General features: G+C 38.2%; 1 protein-coding gene across 16 annotated transcripts in view; it reads left to right on the top strand.

Annotated features, from left to right (window-relative positions):
* The window catches only part of KDM6A (lysine demethylase 6A), a 151,978-nt gene that overhangs the window by 114,003 nt on the left and 13,541 nt on the right, over positions 1-24,434 (top strand). For all 16 annotated transcript variants that reach the window (XR_014688857.1, XM_084507155.1, XM_084507163.1 and 13 more), the window contains 7 exons: positions 14,715-14,844; positions 16,392-16,497; positions 17,208-17,413; positions 19,802-19,866; positions 20,002-20,076; positions 21,827-21,975; positions 23,199-23,313. Coding sequence is in view for 15 of the 16 variants with exons in the window: in XM_084507155.1 (XP_084363281.1) it covers positions 14,715-14,844; positions 16,392-16,497; positions 17,208-17,413; positions 19,802-19,866; positions 20,002-20,076; positions 21,827-21,975; positions 23,199-23,313 (846 nt within the window). In the remaining variant the exon portion in view is untranslated. The remainder of the gene's footprint in view (positions 1-14,714; positions 14,845-16,391; positions 16,498-17,207; positions 17,414-19,801; positions 19,867-20,001; positions 20,077-21,826; positions 21,976-23,198; positions 23,314-24,434) is intronic.

Consider the following 24,434-nt stretch of genomic DNA (forward strand, 5'->3'; position numbering starts at 1 on the left):
ATGTAGATCTGGAACATAAGCATACACCAAACAGAGATCTGGGACTGCCATTTTCCCTAGCCAGTTGTTTCGTGGCTGACCTGATGGAACGGGGCCATCTCCACGTGAAGTTGTTTGTGGTTCAGGATGACGGATTGCTCGGATTCCCTGCATAGCTTGAGGGAAAGGTAGCGTGGACATACCCAGAAAGTGTGGTGTGTACTTAGCACCAGTCCTTGTATCCTCTTGTTAGTCTAGTCCAGATTCTCCCTTCCTCCGTTGTAGATTTCTGTCCCATTTTATTCTCGGCTCTCAGTCACAATTTCTAGATGACCATAGGGCCCTAATTGCAAGCCTTGTCTTCTGGGTGTCTGTGCTCCTTCTGCATACATTGGCCCCTTCCTCTCCTACCCATCCTTCTTCTTCAGGGTCCACCTCTGCTTGAGATGCTTGTTGGCACAGTGGGAAACTGAGGGTTCACTGCGAGGGTGTTGGGGCACTGGCACAGGCTGCCCAGAGAAGCTGTGGGTGCCCCATCCCTGGAGGTGCTCAAGGCCAGGCTGGATGGGGCTTTGGGCAACCTGGGCTGGTGGGAGGTGTCCCTGCCCATGGCAGGAGGGTGGAACCAGGTGGTCTTTAAGGTCCCTTCCAACCCAAACCAGTCAGTGATTCTGTGAAACGTTGTTTCTTTTAAAATAATGTTTGGGTTTGTTTGTGGTTTTTTTTTTTTTTTTCCTCAAACTTTTTCGTAGTTCCAGAACTCCAGTGTCTTGTTCCGGGTGATTTTAATCTAATGTATAGATTACTGTATGGCCATAGTAGCTCTCTCTTTTTATATAAAAATATTTGTGAATTAAAAGAAGCACAATAAATCAGACTTGAAGAATGTAAAATAAATGTTTTCAAAGATGTGATGGAAAAATTTTAAAGTGTCCATTGGTAAACTTCTTTCTTTTGAAAACTATTATTTTGTTTCGTGCAACTTTATTATAGAGAGTATAGTTGCAAAGTCCATTTTAAACTGTAAAAAAAAACAAAAACGACCACATCCAATGGTGAAGTCAATATGTCTTTGTTTCTAGACTTTACATGATTATTTTCATGTAGAAGAAATAGTTCTGAAATAGAGATCTGGTATCAGTAACTGACGTTCATTGCTGCAAGATGTATAACCTTTTCATGAAATTTAAGGCTTAATTGCTGCGAGGTGCTTTGATACAGCTCCTATAAGATGCAAATCAATTGTTTGGATTTTTTTTTTTTATTTTACTCATTAACTAGTTGTGTTTTGCATACAGTTTATAGGTGTAGTACAAGCACTTACATAGGAAGCAACAGCTGCAATGTAGATAGAGGTTGGAAATTATGACTGCTTTAAAAAAAAAAAAAGTGGCAAAATAAGTAATTTCAAAATTCATGTTCAGTGCTGGTATTAAGCTCTTTAAAAATCTTGGTACAAATAAGCCTGGATAAGTTGAAGTGGGAGACTGAGCAGTGGAGTCCAATCCAACCTCTCAGCTTACGTCAGGATCAATAGGGAAGGTCACCCAGGACCATGTCCAGATAGCTGTGGAGTCTTCATCCTTGGAAGAACTCAACAACCTGTCTGCACAAGCTGTTGCACTGTTTGGCAGCCCTTGAACTGGTTGGTTGGTTTTTGTACGTACTGGCACATGGGGTTATTCTCCTGGTGTGGGACTTGGCTTTTCCTTTGCTGAAATTCGTCGGATTCCCGATGTCCCATTTCTCCAGCCTGGTGGTGTTCCTCTGAATGGTCACACAGCCATCTGGTGTGTCAGATTGTCCTCCCAGTTCTGTAACAGTGGTGCTTTTTTTTTTTTGCTAGTGATGGTTTCGGTCCCTGTAGTTCAAGTATAGGAGCTGTTCACGTGATGGTTTTTGCTGTAAAAGCGCAGTCTTTCAGCTACCTTTTTGCCTGTTGCAATACCATGTGGATCGTTTTGACTCTTCGGAGGTGTAAGTCTTAGTCCATCTTATGTTCCAGCTGATTTGCAGGTGTGTCACTGTCACTTATTATCTTTAGTCAGTAAACATGATTGTTTTACATCAGATGCTTAATGAAAAAGTGAAAAGTGAAGCCAGCCATGAGGAAGCCTGAAAAGGACTGCAAACTGTATGGCCTTTTCCCTGGGGCTGTCGTTGCTGGGACTGGGGGATGGCGCACGGTGCGGCAGACTGGGCTGTGGAAGTTCAAGATGATACTTCTTAGCAGTGTCCTCTGGCAAGGACATCAGGCAGTGACTGCGGTATAGAAATGCAGCAGTTTTTGCCGCCTATGCAGGAGCCAGTAGCCTCTGGCAGAGGAGGCTGGCAGACCCAAGGGCTGTGATATCTTAAACTGCTGTGGCTGAGTCTGCCAGCGTCCATCTCTGACGCCAAAGTCTCATCATCTTGACAGACACATTAGCACTGGAATGGTTAGGCTCATTTTATCTCCAACTACTCAACTTCATCGTACTTCCATAGCGCTCGCAGTGGTTTCCTAGGTCTGGCTTACCAAAAAGCAGAGTAGCAGAAGCACCAGATTTCAAGCCTTGAAATTGCTCTTTATTTCTTATCTCAGTATTGTTAAATCACCAAAAATGTCAGTGGGGCTCCCCCTTTCTTCCAGAGGAAAAGAAATAAAAAAGCATCTGTAAAGTTTGCATAATTTTGGTTCTTTGTGTGGGTTGTTGGTGAGACACTGCAGCCTTCTATCACTGGACAAATTTTATCAGAACAAGATCCTTAAACATCTTAAAGTATTGAAGAAGTTTTTCATGGACGGTGTTGCAAGTGTAAAGATTTAAAACGCACCTGCTGAAAATGGAAAAGCATTTCAGTGGCTGGCTTCATTTTCCATTAAAACTGGCAGCCATCTATACCACTTTGGTCTTTACTTAAAAGAGGTTTATTTATGAATCTTTGGAGTATGTGGGCATGTTGGAGTACCTGTGGGATATGAGTGTGCTAGTGGGCAGAAGTGTAACGTGTTGGTTACATGGACAAGTTTGAAATGTCAGCTCTTCTCAGAAGCAGACAGCTTGATGGTGTTACACACTGCAAAATCAGGAAGACTAATTCACTGTAAATTCTGGATTTACTATATTTTACTATCCTGTATTAATGCACCATGTTATCAGTCTTAATATACATTAAACATAAGATAGTTTATTCCATTTGAAAGTTTACTGTGTATGGTTCAGACAAAGCTTACTGAAAGTAATTTATTTTCCTTCAAAAGCAGGGTGACTTCACACTTACACAGCCTAGCAGGAATTCTGACAGATAATGAAATACTTTTGCAAATTCATACATTGTGCTTGCTGTTGACATTCTTTCTTATGCAGACTATAGCAAAGGCCTAAGGTAGTGTTAGGAAAGATTTGCCTTCCTCAGAATAATTTTATTTGAAATCCAAAATACTAAGAAATTGAATTGACCATTTAGGATGCGTGATGTCTGTAGCTGTGTCTTATATTTGATGCCATTTGTGGAAGAAGTTGTATAAGATACTGTACAGTTCATGGAAGTCCCTTAAATCATAAGCAGGTGGTTACTGAATGTTATGGATTGCACTCACTGCTGTTTCCCGTACTTAACTGTGCTTACAGTCTTTTAGTTGAAATGTTATCTGTGTTTTTCTGGTGTTGGAATTCTTGTTGAAATTTTTACCATCTCAATACATTTTATGCCAAAATGTTTAGACTGGAATTATATAGCAAATTGATTGTGGTGCTTTTGAGCAACCTTTTTGTTGTTACAGAAATGATAAAAATGTTTATAACCTTTTTTTCACTGCACCCACATAAATGAGTTAAATGCAAAAAAGTTGCATCTGTTCACCGTGATTGTGAGAGTTACCAGTCTCTAATGTGTTGAGATTTGATGAATTACATTGATCACAGTATAGCACTCCATAGATATCTATTACCCAGGTAAAGTATTTATAATGGTAAGAAATTGAACTAAATAATAGAAAATACTTCACAACATTTTACAACTCGGTGTCACTGTACTCAGTGACCTGAGCTGTATCTGTAGGTGTGGATTACAATGGCTGTAAATTCAGACCCATCTGTTACAGTGGGGTTTTCTTTGCCATACAGTCAGAATATTTTTGGTTAGTTAAGTACCTCCACGATCTAAGGCATTTTAAGTACCTGCTGTTAATCAAAATCATAAGTTAAAGGTTTCATATTGACTAACTAACAGCTTAAAATTACCTAGGAAAGACGGAAGAAAAAAAAATGTGGGAAGCTTATTTCATTGTCTTTCAAATACTAAGTCTTATACTGTAATGTTCATTTTTAAGTGACTTGTCTACATCTGTCACATTCATAAAAACGAGGAGTTTAAAAGCTTTTTAAATTGGGACCATGTATATGTTCTTGCTTGTAGCGATATAAAAATAGCTTCAGTGTCTGGTGTTCGTGTGCATTTGCATTACACTTAGCCTAACAGAAACTGTTGGAGACATAAAGTTCTTTCTTGAAGCGTAGCTGGTGTGTCTCTTCCAAATTTGCTTAGCAGAAATTTGTGTGCAGCCCTTTTGGAGAGAGTAATGGGAAGTGTATTTGTGCAGCCCAGTGGTGTGTTCGGGTTGCTGTAGTACGCCGCTTCTCAAGCGCCTCATCGGTGAGGTTTGTGGTTGGTGTTGAGCAGCAAAAAGCTTTTTTTACTACAAAAATCCTAAAGCAGCCTTCACTGCCTGTCCTTTTTTGCTCTCATCGCTAGCCATAGTAGTCCATGGCGTGTCAGTAACTGTGGTGTGAGGGTCTCAGAGGCAGGGGCCAGGCTCCACGTGGGTGCAGGGCCGGAGGTGCGGTGGCGCTCAGGGCCTGGAGGCTGCTGCCTGAGGAGAAACAGAGTACATCTGACCACTGAGGGCTGGTAACAGGCTCGGAGATTTTAACTTGGTGCTAAAGCAGGATTTTAGGGCAGTTTTAAATGTGGGCAGCGCCTATAGCCATGAATCTGCACGTCAAGGAGACTTTTGTTTACATCTTGCGCGGTCGATTGGCTTTCTTTCATTCACAGGGATGAACATGAGTTCTGTTTTAAAACGTTCATGAAAGTTTCTAACAATATTCAGGGACCCAGATTCTGAAATACTGACCCTTTGAAAAATACTTGTTAACCTCTGTGGGGGTCAGGTCTCATGTCTTTTCCTACACGATTTCACTTGGGTTCTTTAAATCCGTATTTTTTCCGAGGCTCGTGTAATCATCATTTTTCAAGGGACATACTATGCCAGTGCTTTGGCCTGTCGAGTTCGCAGGCAGCTCAGAAGTGGGAGATGCGCCTTTTGCTTGTCACTGCACTTACCGAGGAGAGATTCAGAGCTCCCTCTTCAGCCTGTCTGCACCTTCATTCAGCAAGGCAGAAGGCTTACATGCACAGCTAACAGCTGCCGAGAAAGATGAGCACTGGCAAAAAGTTGAGGACAGACTTAGAGATCAAGAAATGTTTCAGTATGGGCTTGGGCTACTTACTGTATCTGTGAGGGTTACAGACAGGGTCTGTCCTAGCAAACTTGGATTGCTTTAAATTATCTGCATACGTCTTCTAATAATAAAAGATTCTGAGAGATTTGGTGGGAGTGGCAACAAGGTATTAATTGCAATGTTTTTAGGATAAACCTAAAGTATAAATGAGGTCAGGCAGATGTTTTTACATATGTGATTTTTTTTTTTTTTGTGCTACTTGCTGCTAGCACTGGTTACCTTTTAGGGAAAAGATGCTGTCTACATGTTTTTTTCATACTAATGGAAATGGTAACTCTATAAACATAACTACTATGTAATATAATGTATAATAGCTTTGTTTTCCTGTCACCCATATCTATTTGTTTTTCTATTTGCGAGCAAGGCTATCCCAGCCACGTACCAAATGGTTGATCAGCCCTTGGTGTCGTTGTTTGAGGACATGCATGCACAGTGATGGCTTGGAAGCAGAGCTCTGGTGAGAACACCCTTGCCATAGGTGCTCTGTGCATGACTGACACAGGGAGAAATGTCCGGAGGGGAGAACACTTACCAGGGCTTTCAGCACAAAATCCTTTACTTATTAAATATGGAAACTTTGTAGACACAGTGGAAGATGTTTATATAGTAACATACTGGATACTAAGAAATTAATTGCAGCATATTAACCCTTGTTTAATCTCGGTGTAATGTAAGGAGTAAGTGAAGAGTTGAAAGTACTTCATGTAGTGGTGATTAAATTTAGGTACTATCTCTCCAAGTTGTATCTTGAGGTACAAAATTGAATTTGAGACCATAAAATGTGATTTTTAAAATTCCTGTAAAAGTTGCAGAAAACTTATCCACAATAGAAGACCTTAAAATATATTTTTTTTAATTTTTAAATTTAAAACAAACAAAAATAACAACAACAAGAACTGTGCTATAATAAACTTAAAGCACAGGGAGAAGGGGAGTTAACCCATAGTAGTACTTCTTAAATATCAGCTACAGTGGACTGGGCCTTAGATGTATTCATATTTGCCAGTTGTTGATCATATCCCCTTGTTTCAAGTGATTTAAAAGACATTCTGGATTCATTACTGATGTGGATAACTATTTTCTGTTATCTTCTGGCATGTTCTTTTTGCTTTCTGAAAATACTTCCTTGATATAGTCTGTTGGTCTGTTTTCCTGATGGTAATATCAAAGGTGAAAACACATTTTGGCAGGTGGGAACAGGTGGATGTAACTTGCTTTTCTTTATAGCCGGCGTTCTGTATTAATTTTTGTTTTCTTCATTGTTCTGTATTTGGTTCAGTTTAAGATATATATACTTATTTCCAAGCCAGAGTATTTAATATTATGTGCAAGTCACATTAAAAGTCATCAGAGGTCGATTTCTTACATAATCTTTTTTCAAATGCTTACAAGTTTAAAAAAAGTCTTATCGAAGAGAACCCTACAGGTTTGTATGTCTAAAGCACAAATGACCTGAAATTATTAGCAGTTTGGGATTAAGTAATGCACAAGAGTTGATTCGCAATGTAAATATATTTGACCTACTACATGATAGCATGCTGCAATATAATGAAATTTCTTATCTCGCAGGAGGGATTTCATAGAAAGCAGCACTGTAATACCAACCACTAAAAACTGACTTGTTTGTTAATATTGCTAGGATTTTGCTTGTTCTTTAAAAACAAAGGAACATCAGAGATAGGAAAGCTGTTTCCTTTTAAAGGCAAAAGCAATTATTAGAAAAGGGGTTCAGAAAATGTGAATTGAAATAAAAATAGAAGCAGACAGGCAAAAAAATAAATGTTAGGAGATTGTAATTTTGTTTTATGTAAGTAAGTGCTTTCTGAAAAAATTGTGCTAGCAAAGCCATTGGATGGATAGAGATCCTTTGTATCATAAAATGCAAAACACGTGCCAAACAGGCAACTCCATTTGATTCTTTTTCAATTGTATCTGAATAGGTTGTCTGTTTTGTAAGAGCAGACTTGGTAAAGGTTTTGTTTCCTCATAGACTGAAGTAAGTGCTTAAGTAGGGCAAGATCATCCAGAGGCTTAAAAGTTTCTTTATGTCCATCTTCCTCAGTGAGGATGTTGAGGAAATATTTAACAGAGGCCCATTCTATTCATGTGGTGAGCTGAGGTTATTTAGGAGACGGAGAAGGGGTCAAACGGAAGGTGCTGGAGTAGCTATTGAAGCTTCTCTAAGTGGAGCTTCCCCTGAAGGACTAGCTGATGTTCGCTGAAAAGTTGTGAGGAATTTAGAAACGCAGCAGCTGAGCTGTTGGCTAAAACATGCAAATCTCATTTGGATGCTATCCTGGAGAATAGCAGGGTAACAAATGTTGGATTGTACAGATGAAAGCGAACTGAGGAGGTGATTCTGAGAACTGTACGTGTAATTCGCTTGGTCTTCCCTGCCAATAAAACTGATTGCAACAGTAAATTTTAAAGTGGTTATAAAACAACTAAATTATTATGTTTCAAGTAGTAAACCGTCTGTATAGTAAACCAAATTTCTTTAAGCCTCTGAGCAAAATCACAGATAAGAGCGTACTATTAAATTAATTATCCTTCCTTAGATTCTTAGAGAAAATCGCCCATTGAGAAGGGGTCATGGAAAAGACCAAGTAATTTTGAGCATAAGTGAAAATCTGTTGTGACTAAAAGAAGAGAATTTGCTAGGAATAACCGTTCTGTTTGTTATTAGATAAGCCTGTTGTTAAGACATGGGGGAAAAAGATGGAGAGCGTGCTGCCTTGTCGAGCTGCGTGTCTGGGCTCCTTTAAAAGACTGTTATCAAAACCTCTTTTCCGTACTCTGAGAGATTTAAGTATCTTTTTCCCACAAGCAATCTTTTTGAAAGGAGAATTAATGAAATGTTGTCACAAGACTGGAGATTTAAAACTTGAGCTGTTTATTTGTACTGAAGTGAAACCAGCTGATCTCCAGCTCTGTGTTTCAGCTGGTTCATCTCATTAGCATCTTGCAGGAGTAATGTGAAAAATGCAGCATCCATCTCAAATTAAGATGCTCCATCGTTTACTGCCTCTGAAGCTGATGAGAGGTCGAGTCCCTCCCTTAAGCAGCATAAAAAAGGTCCTGATTTGCCTTGTTTTGCTTCTCGTAAAAGAAATAGCCTAGTTGTTACTTTTTATCGTTATTTATAAAAGCACATTCACAGCCTGAATAGAGCTCGCAAAGCTCCAGAAAAAACTTTTGTTTGATAATTGTTGAGAGTCAGTGTAAGAAGCCTTCAAAAAATTCACAACCAGCCAGGCTGAGTAATTGGGCAGCCTCGTGGCAGCTGAAAGTTAGTGTGGTCACTTTTATTGTAACATACAGAAAGCCTAATTGTGAAACTCGCAGGCATTCCTGAATTTGAAAGCTTTACTGGTTTGGTTTATTGGGGGAGGCAGATGAGAGGTGTAGGCTTGATGGTAATGCATATTAAAAGGGACTGACACACTCCTTGTAGTTCTTTTCGCTTGGTGTGTAGCAAGAAAGGGGAGAGAGCATTCAATGGAGAAAAGGAAGTGACACAGGAGACCAGCAGAAATAAGCTGCCTCTGGAAGGATGTTTTAAAAGGATAAGAGTATAGGTCGGCAAGCAGGAGATGGTCTAGGCAAAACGAGTCCTAAAAAGGGGCTGGTGACTGGCCAGCATGTAAAGAAGCACAGGAAATAAGAGTCATGAGGAGGAATGGAAAAAGCAGTGTGGAGGCTGAAGTGGGCTGACACCTCATTGCTCAGTGGGCTCTGTGTTGAAGCCTGTGGCAGAAACAGCCTCAGGGTAATGTTTCTGAAGGGGCTGCCTGGCGATCAGATCTGCTCCGAGAAGGCAGTGAGTGAATCACTGGGCTGGGAGCTCTGCAATCCAGAGCCAGAGAGCCCAACTAACTCCGTTTGAGGGGAATATAGAGACAGGAGCCCAATTCAGCTTGTGTTTTGCTCTTCAAAACAAAAGCAGCTCCTGACTTTCGGAAAGGGGTTTTTGTCTGTATGCAAAAGGCTAGTTTGACTTGAAGGCAAATTGTTGAGTTGCTGTAAAGCAACCTTACTTCTGGCAAGTCATCTTCACTGTAGCAAAAGTTTCAAAATCAAAATGTCAAATGTTGGGATTTCATTGTCTAATGCCTGCTTAGGGTAATGCATTCAGTTTTGTCTGCAGACGGGCAGCAGAAATATCTGACAGTAAAAAAAAAAAAAAAAAGTAGGAAAGATCTGTACTTATTTTGCTGTTACCTTTACAGAGGGAGAATGCTGAGAGTAAGAGAAAGTTTCGTACCACTCCTTATAATGTTCTTCTTACATAAGTCATTAATGTGCTTGTTTGTCTTATTTTAATACCCTAAGAAGAAGGTGATTATCAAATGAAATAGAATGGAAAGATATAAGTCATTTAAAAAAAAAAAAAAAAAAAAGAAAGAAAAAAGGAACACTTATTTCTTACATAACATATAATTAACCTATGAAGTTCTCTGCCAAGCTATAGTAGTGAGGTCAAAACCAGAACAGAATTCAAAAATGATTAGAAATACATTTGCATAATGAGCAAATCCGCAATTATATTGTAGGATTTTCTGTAGGTTTGAAAGATCTCTGGGAGTATTGCCAGCTCGTACCTGGTTGTGAAAGGCTAAAGCAGAGAACTTCATTATAAACAGGTTGTATAATTATCTGGCATTACTTGCATTTAAGCATAACGTAAGCTTGGCTTAACTTCTTTGAATTGCCCTTTGAGAGTGCATCTCTTTCTACCAGCTACAGAAGGAGCCTGAGGAGATGAGCCTGGGAGAGCCAGCGCTAGGCACTGTGAATAACCGCCTCCTGCCCAGCATGAGGAGTCTCGACAGCCATTTTCCCCTGCTTTTGTAATAACTTGCACTACGAAAGAAATTAATTGCATCCACTAATTGTTAAGGAAGACTGGGTATTTCTGTTTTGAATCAGGACTGGGTCAAATAAGTACCATGCATCCCAGTGCTTCACGTGCTTCTGCAAGCATGTTTTTAAGACATTTTGTTTGTTCTCTGTAGATTGGGTAATTCTGATGGATTTAAGATAGAGTATCACGTAAACCCACGGTTCCTTATATTCATGTTAAATGTGATTTTTATGTGGGAAAGAAAGGGTATTAATTTTGTTCTTCAGAATAACTATAATCTCCTGAGCGGTAAAACCCTGTTAATTCTCAGGCAGCTAATCCTCAAATAATAATTCACTTAGTCTGACTTCACAACAAAAATAACTGCTTAAGTGCAAATGATTGCAACGTAGGCTCTGTTTGGCCTATAAAAGGTACCTAAAATGCAAATGTATGGATAGCTGGAAATCGTATAGCAACTTTTTCACTGCCCTCAAAAAGTCGCAATCAGGTGTTTAAAAGAAAAGGGGCAAATGTTTCAAATGCACTGGAGCTAGAAGTTCATGAAAACTTGTAACAGACACAAAGCTGGGCAGAAGAAAACTATAGCCAGGAATGAAATAGGATAAGCACACAAAAAAACACGAAGGCTTAATATGACTGCACAGAGCTCTTAGGATAGTCAATACAGAGGCAAAAGAGCTCAATAAATATTTTTGTTCTGTGCTTGGGAAGAAGACAGATAGCACGTTCACATCATGGGCTGTACGATAAGGCACTCTCTGTTCTCACAGTAATCAAGGAGGACACTGAACAGTAGTCAGACTTGAATTTGGTGTTTTTAAGTCGGAGGCCTGGATAACAGATGGCGGTGAGCTGTGGAAGAGCAGGCCGGAGAGCTGTTGTTGATCATGTGTTTGGGTTTTGGTAGTTCTGGGAAAACAAAGAAAGTTGCAGAGGACTTGAAAAATGCTGTGGGACTGCCTACTTCCAGGGGAGTAAACAGGCTGAGGCCTGTAAATGTGATGCTGGCGGTCTGACGTGAGGCCTCAGTGAAATGGTGAAGTCACTGAGGTGATTCGTTAAAGAAATGGAAAGGATTGATGATAATGAGTCCTGGTTCATGGAAAATAAGTACTGTCATGCTAACTTGAGAATATTCTCGGTGTAGTTGAGTGTCGTTGACGGACTGTTGCGGAGGAGACCGGGTCACCCTGTGCTTGTGGGAAAGTGGCTCTGGTGGTTGTTTATTCAAGAGGTGAGTTAATCACCTACAGTCCATCCACCTATTCCATCTGCTGCTGTTGTGTCGTTCATAAATGACATAATTTGAGTTTGGTCTGTGGGGTGAAGCAGTTCCACAACTTGTTGCTTTTTCCTGTCAAGCAAGTGGGAGTGAGCTGGGAGCTGCAGCTTGGGCTCCGGGCAGTGCTGTGGGTCGGTCATGGCCCTGCCTCTCTCCTTGCCTTGGCCAGGCTGACAGCTTCTCTGGGCTTCCGTGGGTCTGAGGGGGTGTTTGGCAGCCCCTACAGCCTGTGAAAAGCCAGTTTGAGTGAATGAATGAAACCTGTCCTTTTAGTCATTCGTCCACAATTCATCACGGCATTGTAGGCAACTACTTGGACATATAATTTCTTCGGGCCTAAATCAGGCTTGGTTTTAATTAAGCATCGCATCTGCTGCCTCATTCAGCCCGTACGAAATCCTGTCACAAAAATAAGCTCTTGTGACAGAGAGGTGTGAGATTTTCCTTGCAGTTGCTGTGGTCAAAAAGGACCTTTCACTGGACTGGCTGCGGTTCCCTATTTTCATCGCTGGAGATGCTCAGCGAATAGCCAGACTATTCCCTTTCAGGTGCCACTCTCAAGTCTTACTTAGTATTTCTGGGGAGGTTTGTTTGTTTGTTTTAATAATTTCCATCTCTCTGTTTTGCACACTGTGGATAATGCTTTAATAGTTCTCTTGTATTGCTATTAATAGTAAGTTACTGTCATTGATGGTCAAAAAAAGAATGGTGAAACTGGTCTGCTAAAGACAGCTTCAAAGATTCTGCCCATCTGCATCCTGTGCCCCTTGAATTGCAGGTGGTTTCCTGTCTCGGCTTTTTTTCTTTGGCCCTTTTCCTCTTGAAATTTCCATACAGGGTTTTAGTAACTTAATAGCAAACTTCAGAGTCACTTGCTGTAGTATTAGCTTAAAGTATTGATTTTGAGATACCTATGTTCATCTGATTTTTATTTTTTTCAATTTGTACTACTGTCTGGTTTCTTCTGTATCTCTTTTGCCTTTTCAAATGTGTAATTCCTCCATTTAGCACTTTTTCCTCTCTCTCATGTCTCTCTTCTCTGAAGACCCCACATACCCTGGCTTTAGTGAGTTTTTGCTCTGGGTTAATTAGCTTCTTGTGCCTCCAGAAGCGTAAATCACACCAGTTTTGAGCACTCTCATTTTTCTTCAGGTTTGGTCTTCCTCATATCAGAAAGTTCCTGAGAACTGTTGTTCAATTTAAACTGATTTTTTTCCATCATTCTGTTGGATTTTAATGCTGTGGATTTGCTTTTCCTGGTTTTGTTGTTTAGTTTGATAATGCAAAGATGAAAAAACAGGTTTAGAAACAACTAGTTATTCGGGTTTAACCTTGTTGTGTATATTCTTGATTTTCAGACTCACGCAGCCAGGGTCAATAAGTTTCTTTGGGTAGAGGTGATTTTATATTGCCGTGTTTCTAAGTTGTTTTCTGGGTGATTTTTTTGGTGGGGAGGCAGTAGCATCTTTACAAGAACTACCTCAGACATCAGGCATAGGTCAGTGACTTTGTATCAAGTTGGATGATGCTGCATCAGAGCGTCTGCATTGCTCTTGCAGTTTCTTTGAGGTTGCAATCTATTTTGGCATTGGACTCACCTAGCACAAGGAATAAGCTGTGTTTGGTATTTTGACAGGCCTTCTTTGGAGACTGTTGTTAAGTCTGTCTTTGTCTGTATTGCTCTGATCTTCTGTCAGAGGATAGAAGTGTGTGAGATAGAAATCTGGCAGAAGTTTTGAATTGTTGCTTGTCATGATGAGCACCAGTTTCTTGGGATGCTCGTCTTTGCTGCAGCCTGAGGTGGGTGAGATGTTTGCTTTTTTACTTTTAAATGTTTGTTTTAACAGTCGGTCTGTTCTGATCTTAAGCCCAAAGTCCAACAGCCATTGTTTTTGGTAGCTTGATTTGAAATCATACACGCCAGCATTAACCTCTAGGATGTTTCTCAGCGTTATTATCACGGTTTCGATGTTTGTGACAAGCTTTATTGCGAGGAGTTTCATCTAATGCTGCGTCAGCTGTGTTTTCTGATGAAGAACCTTCATTACCAGAACAACGTTTTTGTAGCCAGTGAGTTTTATGAGGATAAATGACTAAATTATGCATTAGAAATACCCTATTTTGTGAGGCGCTGAGAGGTTGAAAGAACAGTAGCTGGCAAATCAAGTGAGGTTGGAAGAAAGATTTGAATACTAGTTGGAAGAATTTTAAAATAGTTCAGTCATTTATAAAAAAAAAAAATAAAATAAATTCATAAATAAGGGATGACTTAGTTAATGAATTCCTGCTGATACAAACTGAAAATTGTGTGTTCTTAGTCTACATTCATTTGCAGCACCATAAGTCATTCATTCTAGAAGTTAAAGTGCATACAGGGGGCTATCCATGCCTAATAACCTATAGAGAAAGGTTAGCAATTATACCAAGTAAGGTCCTGATCCCCGTACAAGTACAGGTGTTGAAACAGCAACTTAACCAGGTTTGTTCTTCCCTGTGTCGCTCAAGCAGTAAGATGAAGTAACAGTGGTTCCTTCTGGCTTCCAAATGTGTAAATCAGGGAGGGGCAGGTAGGTGGTTGTTTAATTTAGTGTTGTTAGTCTTCTGTATTTGTTGTTAGATGTTCTGCTTTATTTTTTGGGGGACTCCAGCAGTGTAAGGCTCAAAGGCGTTATCATTTCACTGCTCTGTCACGGAGCTGTGTACAATATTAGCAGGCTGCATTATCTCAGTTGCTGTGAATTCTGCATCCCCTGGCGAGTGCCAGCCCTGTGAGGATCTTCTGCTTCTAGTTGAAACGTGCTTTCTGTGTTACATTTAGTCAAGTGAGTTATGTTTTTATTTAAATTGGCTTTCTTTTTAACTAATAGTGATGGTGTTGCGGATTTGGGTGCAAAATGGGAATGATATTGAACAACATCAATCTACACAGTGAGCATTCTTGATTAATATATATATGAGCTTTATTTGCATCTTGAATTAGTTTCTCCTTGTATGTCAATATTTTGCAGAAGAGATGACACTAATGTGTTTTTATTGTGTTTACCAAGTATTGACAGAGGCAGCTCTTCTTTCCTTTTAGGAATCTGGGTAAAAATGGCTTATCTAACAGTAGTATTCTATTGGATAAATGCCCACCTCCACGACCACCGCCTCCACCATACCCTCCCTTGCCAAAGGACAAGCTGAATCCACCTACACCTAGTATTTATGTAAGTAAACCTGATGGTAGAAGTACACTGCTGACTGTCTTTTTTAATTACTTAGATACACTGCTCTCCCAGCTAGTATATAAGCAGTAAAAATGCTAAACTTAAAGAGAATTTTGAGACAGGGTTTGACTATTAAAATAGTTGTAAATTAAGAATTTCAGCAGATCAGTGAAGAAGGGGGAAAACAGCTTGAAAAATTCGGAGTTTATGTTTTAATACTTAAAATATTGGTGGAATAAGCAAAATGGTTCAGCGGATACAAAGCTTTTCATTTAAGTTCATTTAAGATGAACTTTTTTTGCAAGTGACAGTTTAAGTGATGAATGATCAAATAATTAAACTGAACTTTCTGAACAGTCTACTTCAAAATATACTAAGGAAAATTAACAAACATTGAGGTGATCATAACAAGAAAATGTCATAATTAGGAAAAGACAAATTTTGTTAATAGAATAGTTCAGTTAGAAGGTGCGTACAAAAAATTGCCTTTTAGGTAGGTAGGTGTTTTTTTTTTTTTTTCTTATGCAACCATTTAAAGTTCTGTTCTAGAAACAAAGTTCTGTAATATCTTTATGAAGTACTGTAGCCAACTTCCTTGATAATGGAAGAGTAAATTATAGTATATCCATACAGCTAATGTAAAAACCTCAGGCTGGCTTTATTCAGATGAACTTTAGGACCAGCAGCACTTGGCAGCTTGGTGTGATACTATACAAGCAGTCAGCCTAAGCACTAGATTAGGATGGAAGCAATAGTGCTGTGTTCAAAGTGTTGCACCTGAATTAATCTACCCAATTACGAGTCCATCACAGCTTCATCGGCTCTCTGCAAAGCTGGTAAATCCCCATGTTGCAGCATACTGGATAGATGTGCCAACACAGATCCCAGTATTTGGGAAATCTGTATTGTGTTTTGTTTATTGAAAGAGATGTTTTCAGCATCTATGCTGTCTCTGTCTACAGTGTCGTTGGTATTTTGTTCACAGTCTGCAGGATTTTAAAAGGTTCATAGCAATTAAAAATAAAAGTCAGGGGAAACTATAGCATAAAATTAAAGTCATAGATGCACAAAAGCATAGGAAAATCAAATCTATTTTTCTAGTTAACGTGAGATATACTCTGAGAGTGCTCTTTTTAATTATGCTGTTTCTCGTGTACATTATCTGTAGGATTAGCTTTTTTGACTTCTGAAAAGAATGCTAGTATATTATCCTGCTCTTCAGAGAATTCTGCAGGTTCAGAGAATTTACAGGGCTACTGTCAGATAAAGAAATAAACTGAAGGAAACCTGAGTTGCAAAAGCTGAAGCAACCTGGGAATAATTCATGCCAATAAATAAATTACAATAATGAATTAATTTCAGATGGAGTGAACCCAGTTTATAACATGGAAATGGTTGTATGGTGTTGCTGTTCAATCCCCTCAGTGCCGGGAAATGGTTAAAATTCCCATCTTTTTGTTGTTTCTCCTTTTTTATTACTCTTCCTTATTTTACAAACAAGGAGTCTAAATTTGTCTGACATCTAATATTCCATTATGATTTTACAGTTGGAAAATAAACGAGATGCTTTCTTTCCACCTTTACATCAATTTTGTACAAATCCAAACAACCCTGTTACTGTAATACGTGGCCTTGCTGGAGCGCTTAAATTAGGTAACTTTACTTTGGTTTCTTTTTCTTTGAAAAATGTATGTATTTAAACAAAAAGTTTAAAGTTTCTCAGGTCTTAAAAGTGGATTTGTTTATAATGCTATATTACTTTTGTATTTCAGTTAATTAGGGCAATGTGTTGTCACTTAGCTCAATACTGTTTCTAACCTAGATCATCTCTGAAAAAAAAAATCCAGCAGATTTTGTTGATCATGGAGAGGAACTGAGCTGTGGGCTTGGGGGCTTACAGATGGTCTTTTTTTCTTATGGAAGCTATGGCTAGGTGTCTTTGTGCTTAGATTTAGTGATCTCACTGTGTACAATATTTTGAACTTCGTAGCTTGAAAAACTGTCATTACTAGTAGGAAGTGGGTTACATAATGGAAGTACATTCATAGAGCTCTAGTTGTCTGAAAAATACTTCATTGGTAATAGATTTATCCATGTTTATAGATTTTTCTTGGAATATACATCTTACAGATGCTGGAATATAGCTCATACTATAGTAGCTGCCAAGTTCTTGTTGTGCAGAAAAGCTTTTTGAGCATTATCAGAAGTGTAATTTTTAAGATATAGGGGGGCTGTATTCTGAAGGCTGAGGGAAAATATATGTTTTAGATTAATCCTTTAGATAATGTTATGTATTAATATCTTATATTCTTGGAACTTTTGTAATATTTTAACTATCATTTGTGAATTCTATTATTTATTAGATTTAGGACTCTTCTCTACTAAGACATTGGTAGAAGCAAATAATGAACACATAGTAGAAGTGAGGACACAACTACTGCAGCCAGCAGATGAAAACTGGGACCCCACTGGAACAAAGAAAATATGGCGTTGTGAAAGCAGTAGATCTCATACAACAATTGCTAAATATGCACAGTACCAGGCCTCTTCGTTCCAGGAGTCTTTAAGGGTGAGTCCATTGTTCAAGTTAGAATTTAAAAACTGTGTACTAACTCTGGAACCAAATTGTATTAGTAATGGCTATTGGGAAAAAATGCACTAGTTCTAAGGAAACAGAGGCATTCCCGTCAGCATGAAGGGCACAAATAATTTTACAAATTCCATTCTGAATAGAGAGTCAAACGGTATTCAGGGTATTTGTTCCCCCCAGGTTCTTAATGTAGACTTAATTTTCTTAATGTAAAGCTCCTGGCTGTTACATATTTTAAAAGCTTGTTACCTTTAAGCTTTTGTATAGTGATGTCAAAATGCATATTAAAACACGTAGAACTTCAGACAGTTTTCTTATTTGCATTGCTTCTAATTTCACACATGCTTTGAAATGATATTTCTTACTTCTTCATAGCATGCTTAATTAATCTATGCTCATACTTCTCTTTCAGCAAAATGGTTTAAAATACTGTATTAACATTTCCCCCCCTCAGAGTGTCTGCTTTGCGTATTTGTTACAGCTGGGCTCCAAACATAACGTTTTCTGTTTAGTATAGAAGTTGACATACATTATACTTTATTGATACTAATTTTCAATATTTTTTGTTGAAGTAGTGAGTGCATCCTTGTAATTAGCTGTGGGCATTCATCTAAGGCATATGTTATTGAGCGTTGTGAAAAGATTAGGGTAAGGTGAAACAAAAGAAAAGGTATTATTGACCAGCTGTTGATTAGATAATTGGGAAAACACAGGGAATCAGTTGTTGGTTGCAGTTTTCACTGCTGTTATGCTAAAACAACAATGGTTTCATAAAGGGAAAAAGAGAAATTCTCAGTTCAAATTTCATGCGTTAGAGGAAAGGATTTAAAGCAAAGAAATGAATCTGTGGTTGAAGAAAAGAAAAGGCAAGGTGGTTATGATTTGAGTGAGATTGGTATAGGATGAGGAAAAGGCAAAGGAATACTACTGGGATGTGGGGAGCACTGAAATCATTAAGAGTGTGTAGATTGGCCTAGCTTGGGACTTGAATGGGATTTTCTGTGAAGATTTGCACCAGCGTTGTATTCTTGAGCATCAGTTCAGAGGGGCTGGAGAACATGACATATGTATAATGTTACAGAAAAGCATGTTTAATAAAGTATGTGATTGGTTATTGGTTGTTGTCAGCGGGAAAGTCTCAGCTTTGATTTGGCACCAAGAAGCGACTGCAGTATTTTCTGGTGTTGTGGTGGTTGTTGTTTATTTTTTCTGCTAGAAATTGGGAGTAAAAATGTAGCATGTAAAATAATTTTCATAATGACAATTTTTCATTTTTCCTTTGGAAATCAAAACGACGTTGTTCTAAGTGCATGTGCTTCTTCTGCCTAACACTGCTTTGTCCTGTCCTTAGGTGACTTTTGTAGTGTTCAAATGAAAGCCATGTTTCTTCTTTCTACTGACACAATCATGTTGGCTTGCCTTAAGTGACCTTTTTTTTTTTTTTCCCTCTAACAACTATTACATTGCTTTTCTAACATGTCTTTCAGGATTTCATAAATCCATCATCACTAGGTTCCTTTTTGTTTCTCTTTGTCCTTCATTCAAAGGATGAATAAGACTTTCTCAGGTACATAGGGCACTTTGAGACTTAACAACAGTCCCATTCAGAGACAAAGATCTTTGGATAGCATCCAGGCAGTTCTTTCCTACTTTTCATCTTACTCTTTCACCTTCTTTGTCCATCTAGTTGTGAAAAAAGAAGGTTTTAGAATAGGATTTTGAGCCCTCTCTGCTAAAAAGATAAAATTACATCATTTAATATTAGTTAGACTTTTTCCAGTAGTCATGGTCCTAATACTGCAGTGCTAAAATAGCAGATGGCTATTAAAAATTCAAAAGACTTTGTATAATGGATATTATAAAATGAATTTTATAAATATTAGTCATCCTAGTTTCACGTCAGGAGACCTGCTTGATTTTGAAGGTAGATAAATGTTCTTGTCTAAAAAAGTTAGCAGTATTCATTTAGATTGGGTTCCTTTTCACCTGCATAATGAAGCAAACCAACACATTAATTTGCCACTCTAATATAGGCTAACAGAAATATTTACATTGTAGAGACATCTTGTTTCCTGGCCTGAACTTGACTGAATTTTTAGTCATGAAGATTTTTTTTCAATGTCTTTTGACTAATAACTGTTTTTTGTATATTTTATTTTAACAGTAATGCTCATATAATATTCCAAATACAGATATTTTAAAGGTTGTACGACCATCTTGAAACAAATGTACTTAAGTCTGTTAGCAGGCTATCACTTCATACCTTTATATGCCTATATTTTATATATACACTTATTTTATATTTAAGTTATTTAAATGTTATCATTTATTTAAATTATTAAACATTTTCACAATTGTATTTTATAGGAGGAAAATGAGAAAAAGAGTCACCACAAGGACCACTCAGATAATGAATCCACATCTTCAGATAAGTAAGTGTGGTATTAATATGATAATTCTATAGCTAGTTTTATGTGCTGGTTTTTTGTTTGTTTGTTTGTTTGTTTGTTTGTTTTAAACACTGTTCTCACTTTCACATTCATCTGTTACATTTTTTGTATTTACAGCTCCGGGAGGAGGAGAAGAGGACCTTTTAAAACAATCAAGTTTGGGACCAACATTGACCTGTCAGATGACAAAAAGTAAGTCTGATTGCAGTTTCTTTTGCTCACAGTGGTATTCTACAGTGTGATACTCCTGGAAAACTAATGCATTCTTCTCAGAGGTCAGTTGGTTTGTTGATAAACCCAATTCCAGTTGGAAGCCCCATTACTGCAATTAAATTGTTACCTTTAGTATTAAAAAGTTGTTATGAATCTGTCTTGCCTTAAAATCAAACTTTCAAACTTTTCTTTCCAGGATCTTTATTTTTTCAGTAAGCAACTTTAAGCATCCATCAGTCACTGTTCTTTCTAGCAATCCTTCTAATACATTCCCTTGTTTCATTCTGATGTTTTAAATTGTTTTCCTCCCTTCTCCTCCATCCCCTTTTGTTCCAACGTTCATTCTTCTTGTTTCCATTTTCTGTTAGCTCTTGCTTCACTACCCAGGACACAGAGTTCAGTATAGGTAGCAAAAAACAGACTGATGAATGCATGTAGATAAGCCATGATACTCACCCAGAATTAAACACATACACACACACACACAAAGGGGAGGGGTGGAAACACAGAGTATTCTTTAGACTAGAGATACCTTTGTGAAGCCAAGAAGTGGAGGAAAGTAGCACAGAAAAACTTGAGAATGTATCAGAAATACCCTGAAAGTCCTTTCTTTTTTTTTTTTTTTTTTTTTTTTTTTTTCCAATCTCTACTTGGAAATGTATGGAAACATATACTATCACATATAGGCTGTCAGTCCCACCAGCTGCAGTAGAAAAATTCTGATATACTTCAGTAATTATAGCAGAAGAAAATGTTATAGTGTTGGAAACTGAGGAATAAGGCCTGCTTAAGATGCTGATAGGTCTTTTGTGGCGTCTTCTCTGGAATATCATTGTGTATACAGATGTGTGTTTAGAGATTGTTATGAAATTTTAAATATTGATTGTTTTTTTTCTAAGGAAAATTCCATCTGTAGGTACAAAATTGTTGCCAATAAACTATCCCTGAGAGCAGTGCTTTGGGTGAGAGAGACTTTAATCTAAGCACAACTAACCTGAGGCTCATAGGAATTGGTTTTGATACTTTAAATAGTTCTTGCAGTCTCAGCTTTTGCTACAAAAAAATTTTCCCCCTCAACTAACCTGTCATATGTGTGATTACGTTTGGAAATATTTTGGAATCAAGAGAGTAACACACATACCTGGGTGACATTACTGAGCTCCACAGTTAAGTTAGGAGATTTTTGTGGTTGAAGATATGTTTTCAATAATACAAATACTCAGTTCCATAGCATGTGCATACAGTTAACTTTGTTCTTCGTCACAGCAATAGTGTTTGCAAGTTAAGGTGTGTTCTGTCTTCCTAGCAAATGCCATGTCGTCGTTATCATTTGGATCTTGGAAGTATGTCAAAAACAGTTCCTGACTGGGTTAGAGTGTGGGGAGAGCAAACTTGTGTGTTTGCTTGGAAAAGATACACACCAAGGTGTAAATTGCAAGCAGGGTTTTCCAGTGGTATAGCAACTGATTGCATAACTACAAGATTCAGTTAGGTCACCAGGTCTTCTAGTTCACAGTTAAATAAAAATTGCCATCTAAATTTCTGTAGCTATCAAGTAAGGTTATTGCATTCTGTAAACTTCCTTCTTTAAAGATGGTAAGTTACACAGTAGAAGGTTGTCTTCTCCTTCATCTATGACACTAATAATTTTTTAAAAATACTTGTCTTTCCCAAACTCTTAGAAGAGTTTTAGGGATTCACAGTTTGTCAATTTGCTATTTTGCTGCAGGTGGAAGTTGCAACTCCATGAACTGACAAAACTTCCTGCTTTTGTACGTGTGGTATCAGCAGGAAATCTTCTAAGCCATGTTGGTCATACCATCCTGGGCATGAACACAGTGCAGTTGTACATGAAGGTCCCAGGAAGCAGAACACCAGGTGAGTATAATCTTTGCATGGAAAAACAGCAACAGAAACAAACAAACAAAAAAAAACCAAACAACAGGTTCTACTGTTGTGGTGTTAACTGCACTGCAAATTTTTCTTATTTTCTAGCAGGTTTGAACAAGATAAAATAGCACACATTCAGAAATTTTTAATTTCTCATTTAACTTAGTTCTGCATGTGCAAAGCACTAAATTTCCGTGTCATGGAAGTTTGTGGATTTCTGCAGTGCTTGGTGGTTGTACTTTTTAAATTCTCGGCTGCCTTGAGAATAAGACCCTGTAATGAATAGTGTTGTGGTGGGGCACTGTTGTGGGTTAACCCCCACGAAGCACCACACATCCTGTCACTCCCACCCCTCCCAGTTGGATGGGGAAGTGAATCACAAAGGTAAAAGTGAGAAAACTCTCGGGCTGAGGTAAAGACAGTTTAATAGGTCAAGCAAAACCTGCGCACACAAGCAAAGCAAAATAAGGAATTCATTCACTACTTCCCATTGGCAGGCAGATGCTTAGCCAAAATTAACTCAGTCCCAGCCAAAACCAGTACAGGCACTGGACTGAGACTTGTGGGATCTGGACTAAATTTCAGAATCTCTTTGGGCTGAAGTACTTCTTTAGATAATTCTATTAGGGATTATGGTTCAGTTTTCCAGCTGTCAAAAGAAGATAAAATTCTGGTATTTCTACATTGATTCTGAAAGCTCTTTGGGACAGATTTTGTTGCCACTTGTCTATTCAGTGCCTGAAGTCATGGAGTTTTGCTTCTGACTGTCACGAGCTGTCACAAAACACAAAATCCAGGTTTTAGCATCTTGAAGCATTTATTTTTACTAAAGGGGAACTGCTTATGTGTTGGCCAGTTTCATAAGATTGGTAATTCCAATTTTGCATTTTCCACAAACTAACAAAAGCAGAATTCTTTTGTCATTGGCAACTTAATTACATTTTGTAATACTGTGAAGCCCCTAAACAGTGCAACAGGTATCACATAAAAATACATAAAAACTTAAACTGTTTTTAAACTGTTTATATAAGTGTGTGTATATATATATATATATATATATAAAAATATATATAAAAATTGAAAAACTGTTTTTTTAACTGTTTTTTTGTTTTGTTTTGTTTTTAGTAACTGTAACTAACTTTGCATTTTCATGGTGTTATTTTGGTAGCTCAGCCTTAGATAACGTGTATTTATTTTTCTCTAAATTTCAGGTCATCAAGAAAATAACAACTTCTGTTCAGTAAATATAAATATCGGTCCAGGTGACTGTGAGTGGTTTGTTGTCCCTGAAAGCTATTGGGGTGTCATGAATGACTTCTGTGAAAAGTAAGCTGGGCATGCTGTTCTCTATTTTTATTGAGTTCTCTGTTCCTTTATCAGACCTAGTGGGAAGGGGGAAAGTACTCACTGGGGGTGTTAAAAGTGGGTATTTTACGGGTTTTCCATGTAGTTTGAAAAGTCTTTAAAACATCTCAAAATGCAAAATCTAGAATGTCAAAATAGAGCATTTGTGCAACGTACAGAAACATGGATTGCCTTAGGTGCCCTGTGATAGTTTTTGTCTCAAAAAATAATGTTGCCACATCAGATAATCTGTCTCAGTCCTTGCTGTTTGTCTGGCCATTTTATTACGCATGTTAAAGCTAACCCCTACTCTTACCAAATGGTGATGCTTTCATAATGGCTTTTAGGGCTGTTGTAGTAGGGTAACAGAAAAGAATTGGGGGGTCAGGGAGCTGGGTTTTTGTTTTGGTGCTTTTTTGTTTGTTGTTTTGTTTGTTTGCTTGTTTTTAGGAGTGATGGAGTGAAGCATTTTCCTGGTGATGCATGCTGTTAGTCTTGATTATGATTAATGTACATGTTGTACTCCAGCAAGTACCCGGCCATGCTATTTGGCACAGTTTCTTGCAGCTTCTAATGGCAGAGCTTAGTTTACCCAGATTCTAGAAGGCATCATGGCATGCTTGACATACACTTACGAGTTTGTAACTTGCTTTAAAAAGTTGAGGTATACTGAGCGTTGGGTAATACTGGACTTGCTCCAGAATTAGAGCTTGTATGTCGTGCTTTGTGTAGAGTGTGTGCTTAAGGAGAAGGAGAAAGAAAAAAAGAGGAGAAGCAGGTGTGTCCCCTCATCATGCCATGTTCGTTTGATCTTAAGGGAGATTTTTTTTTTTCTCATCTTGCGAAATTAGCTGACCTAAACTGTTGACATTTCTTCAGAACTTCTCCAAAGCTCTGCAAATTCTTCTCAGTGTCTGTATATTTTCTGCCTGTACACTGACAACTGTTCTTATGTCACCCACCTTTACAAAGATTACCCGCCTCAGAACTGTAATTCCACTGATGCAATTGCAATGTCTCTGGTGGCAGTATGCTTGTTGCCCTTATGGCAGTGCCCTTCTAAGCGTGACAGAGAATCTAAGACCTTGGTAACCTCTTAAACA

The sequence above is a fragment of the Aythya ferina genome, assembly GCF_964211825.1.
Source record: "Aythya ferina genome assembly, chromosome: 1".
Lineage (NCBI taxonomy): Eukaryota > Metazoa > Chordata > Aves > Anseriformes > Anatidae > Aythya > Aythya ferina.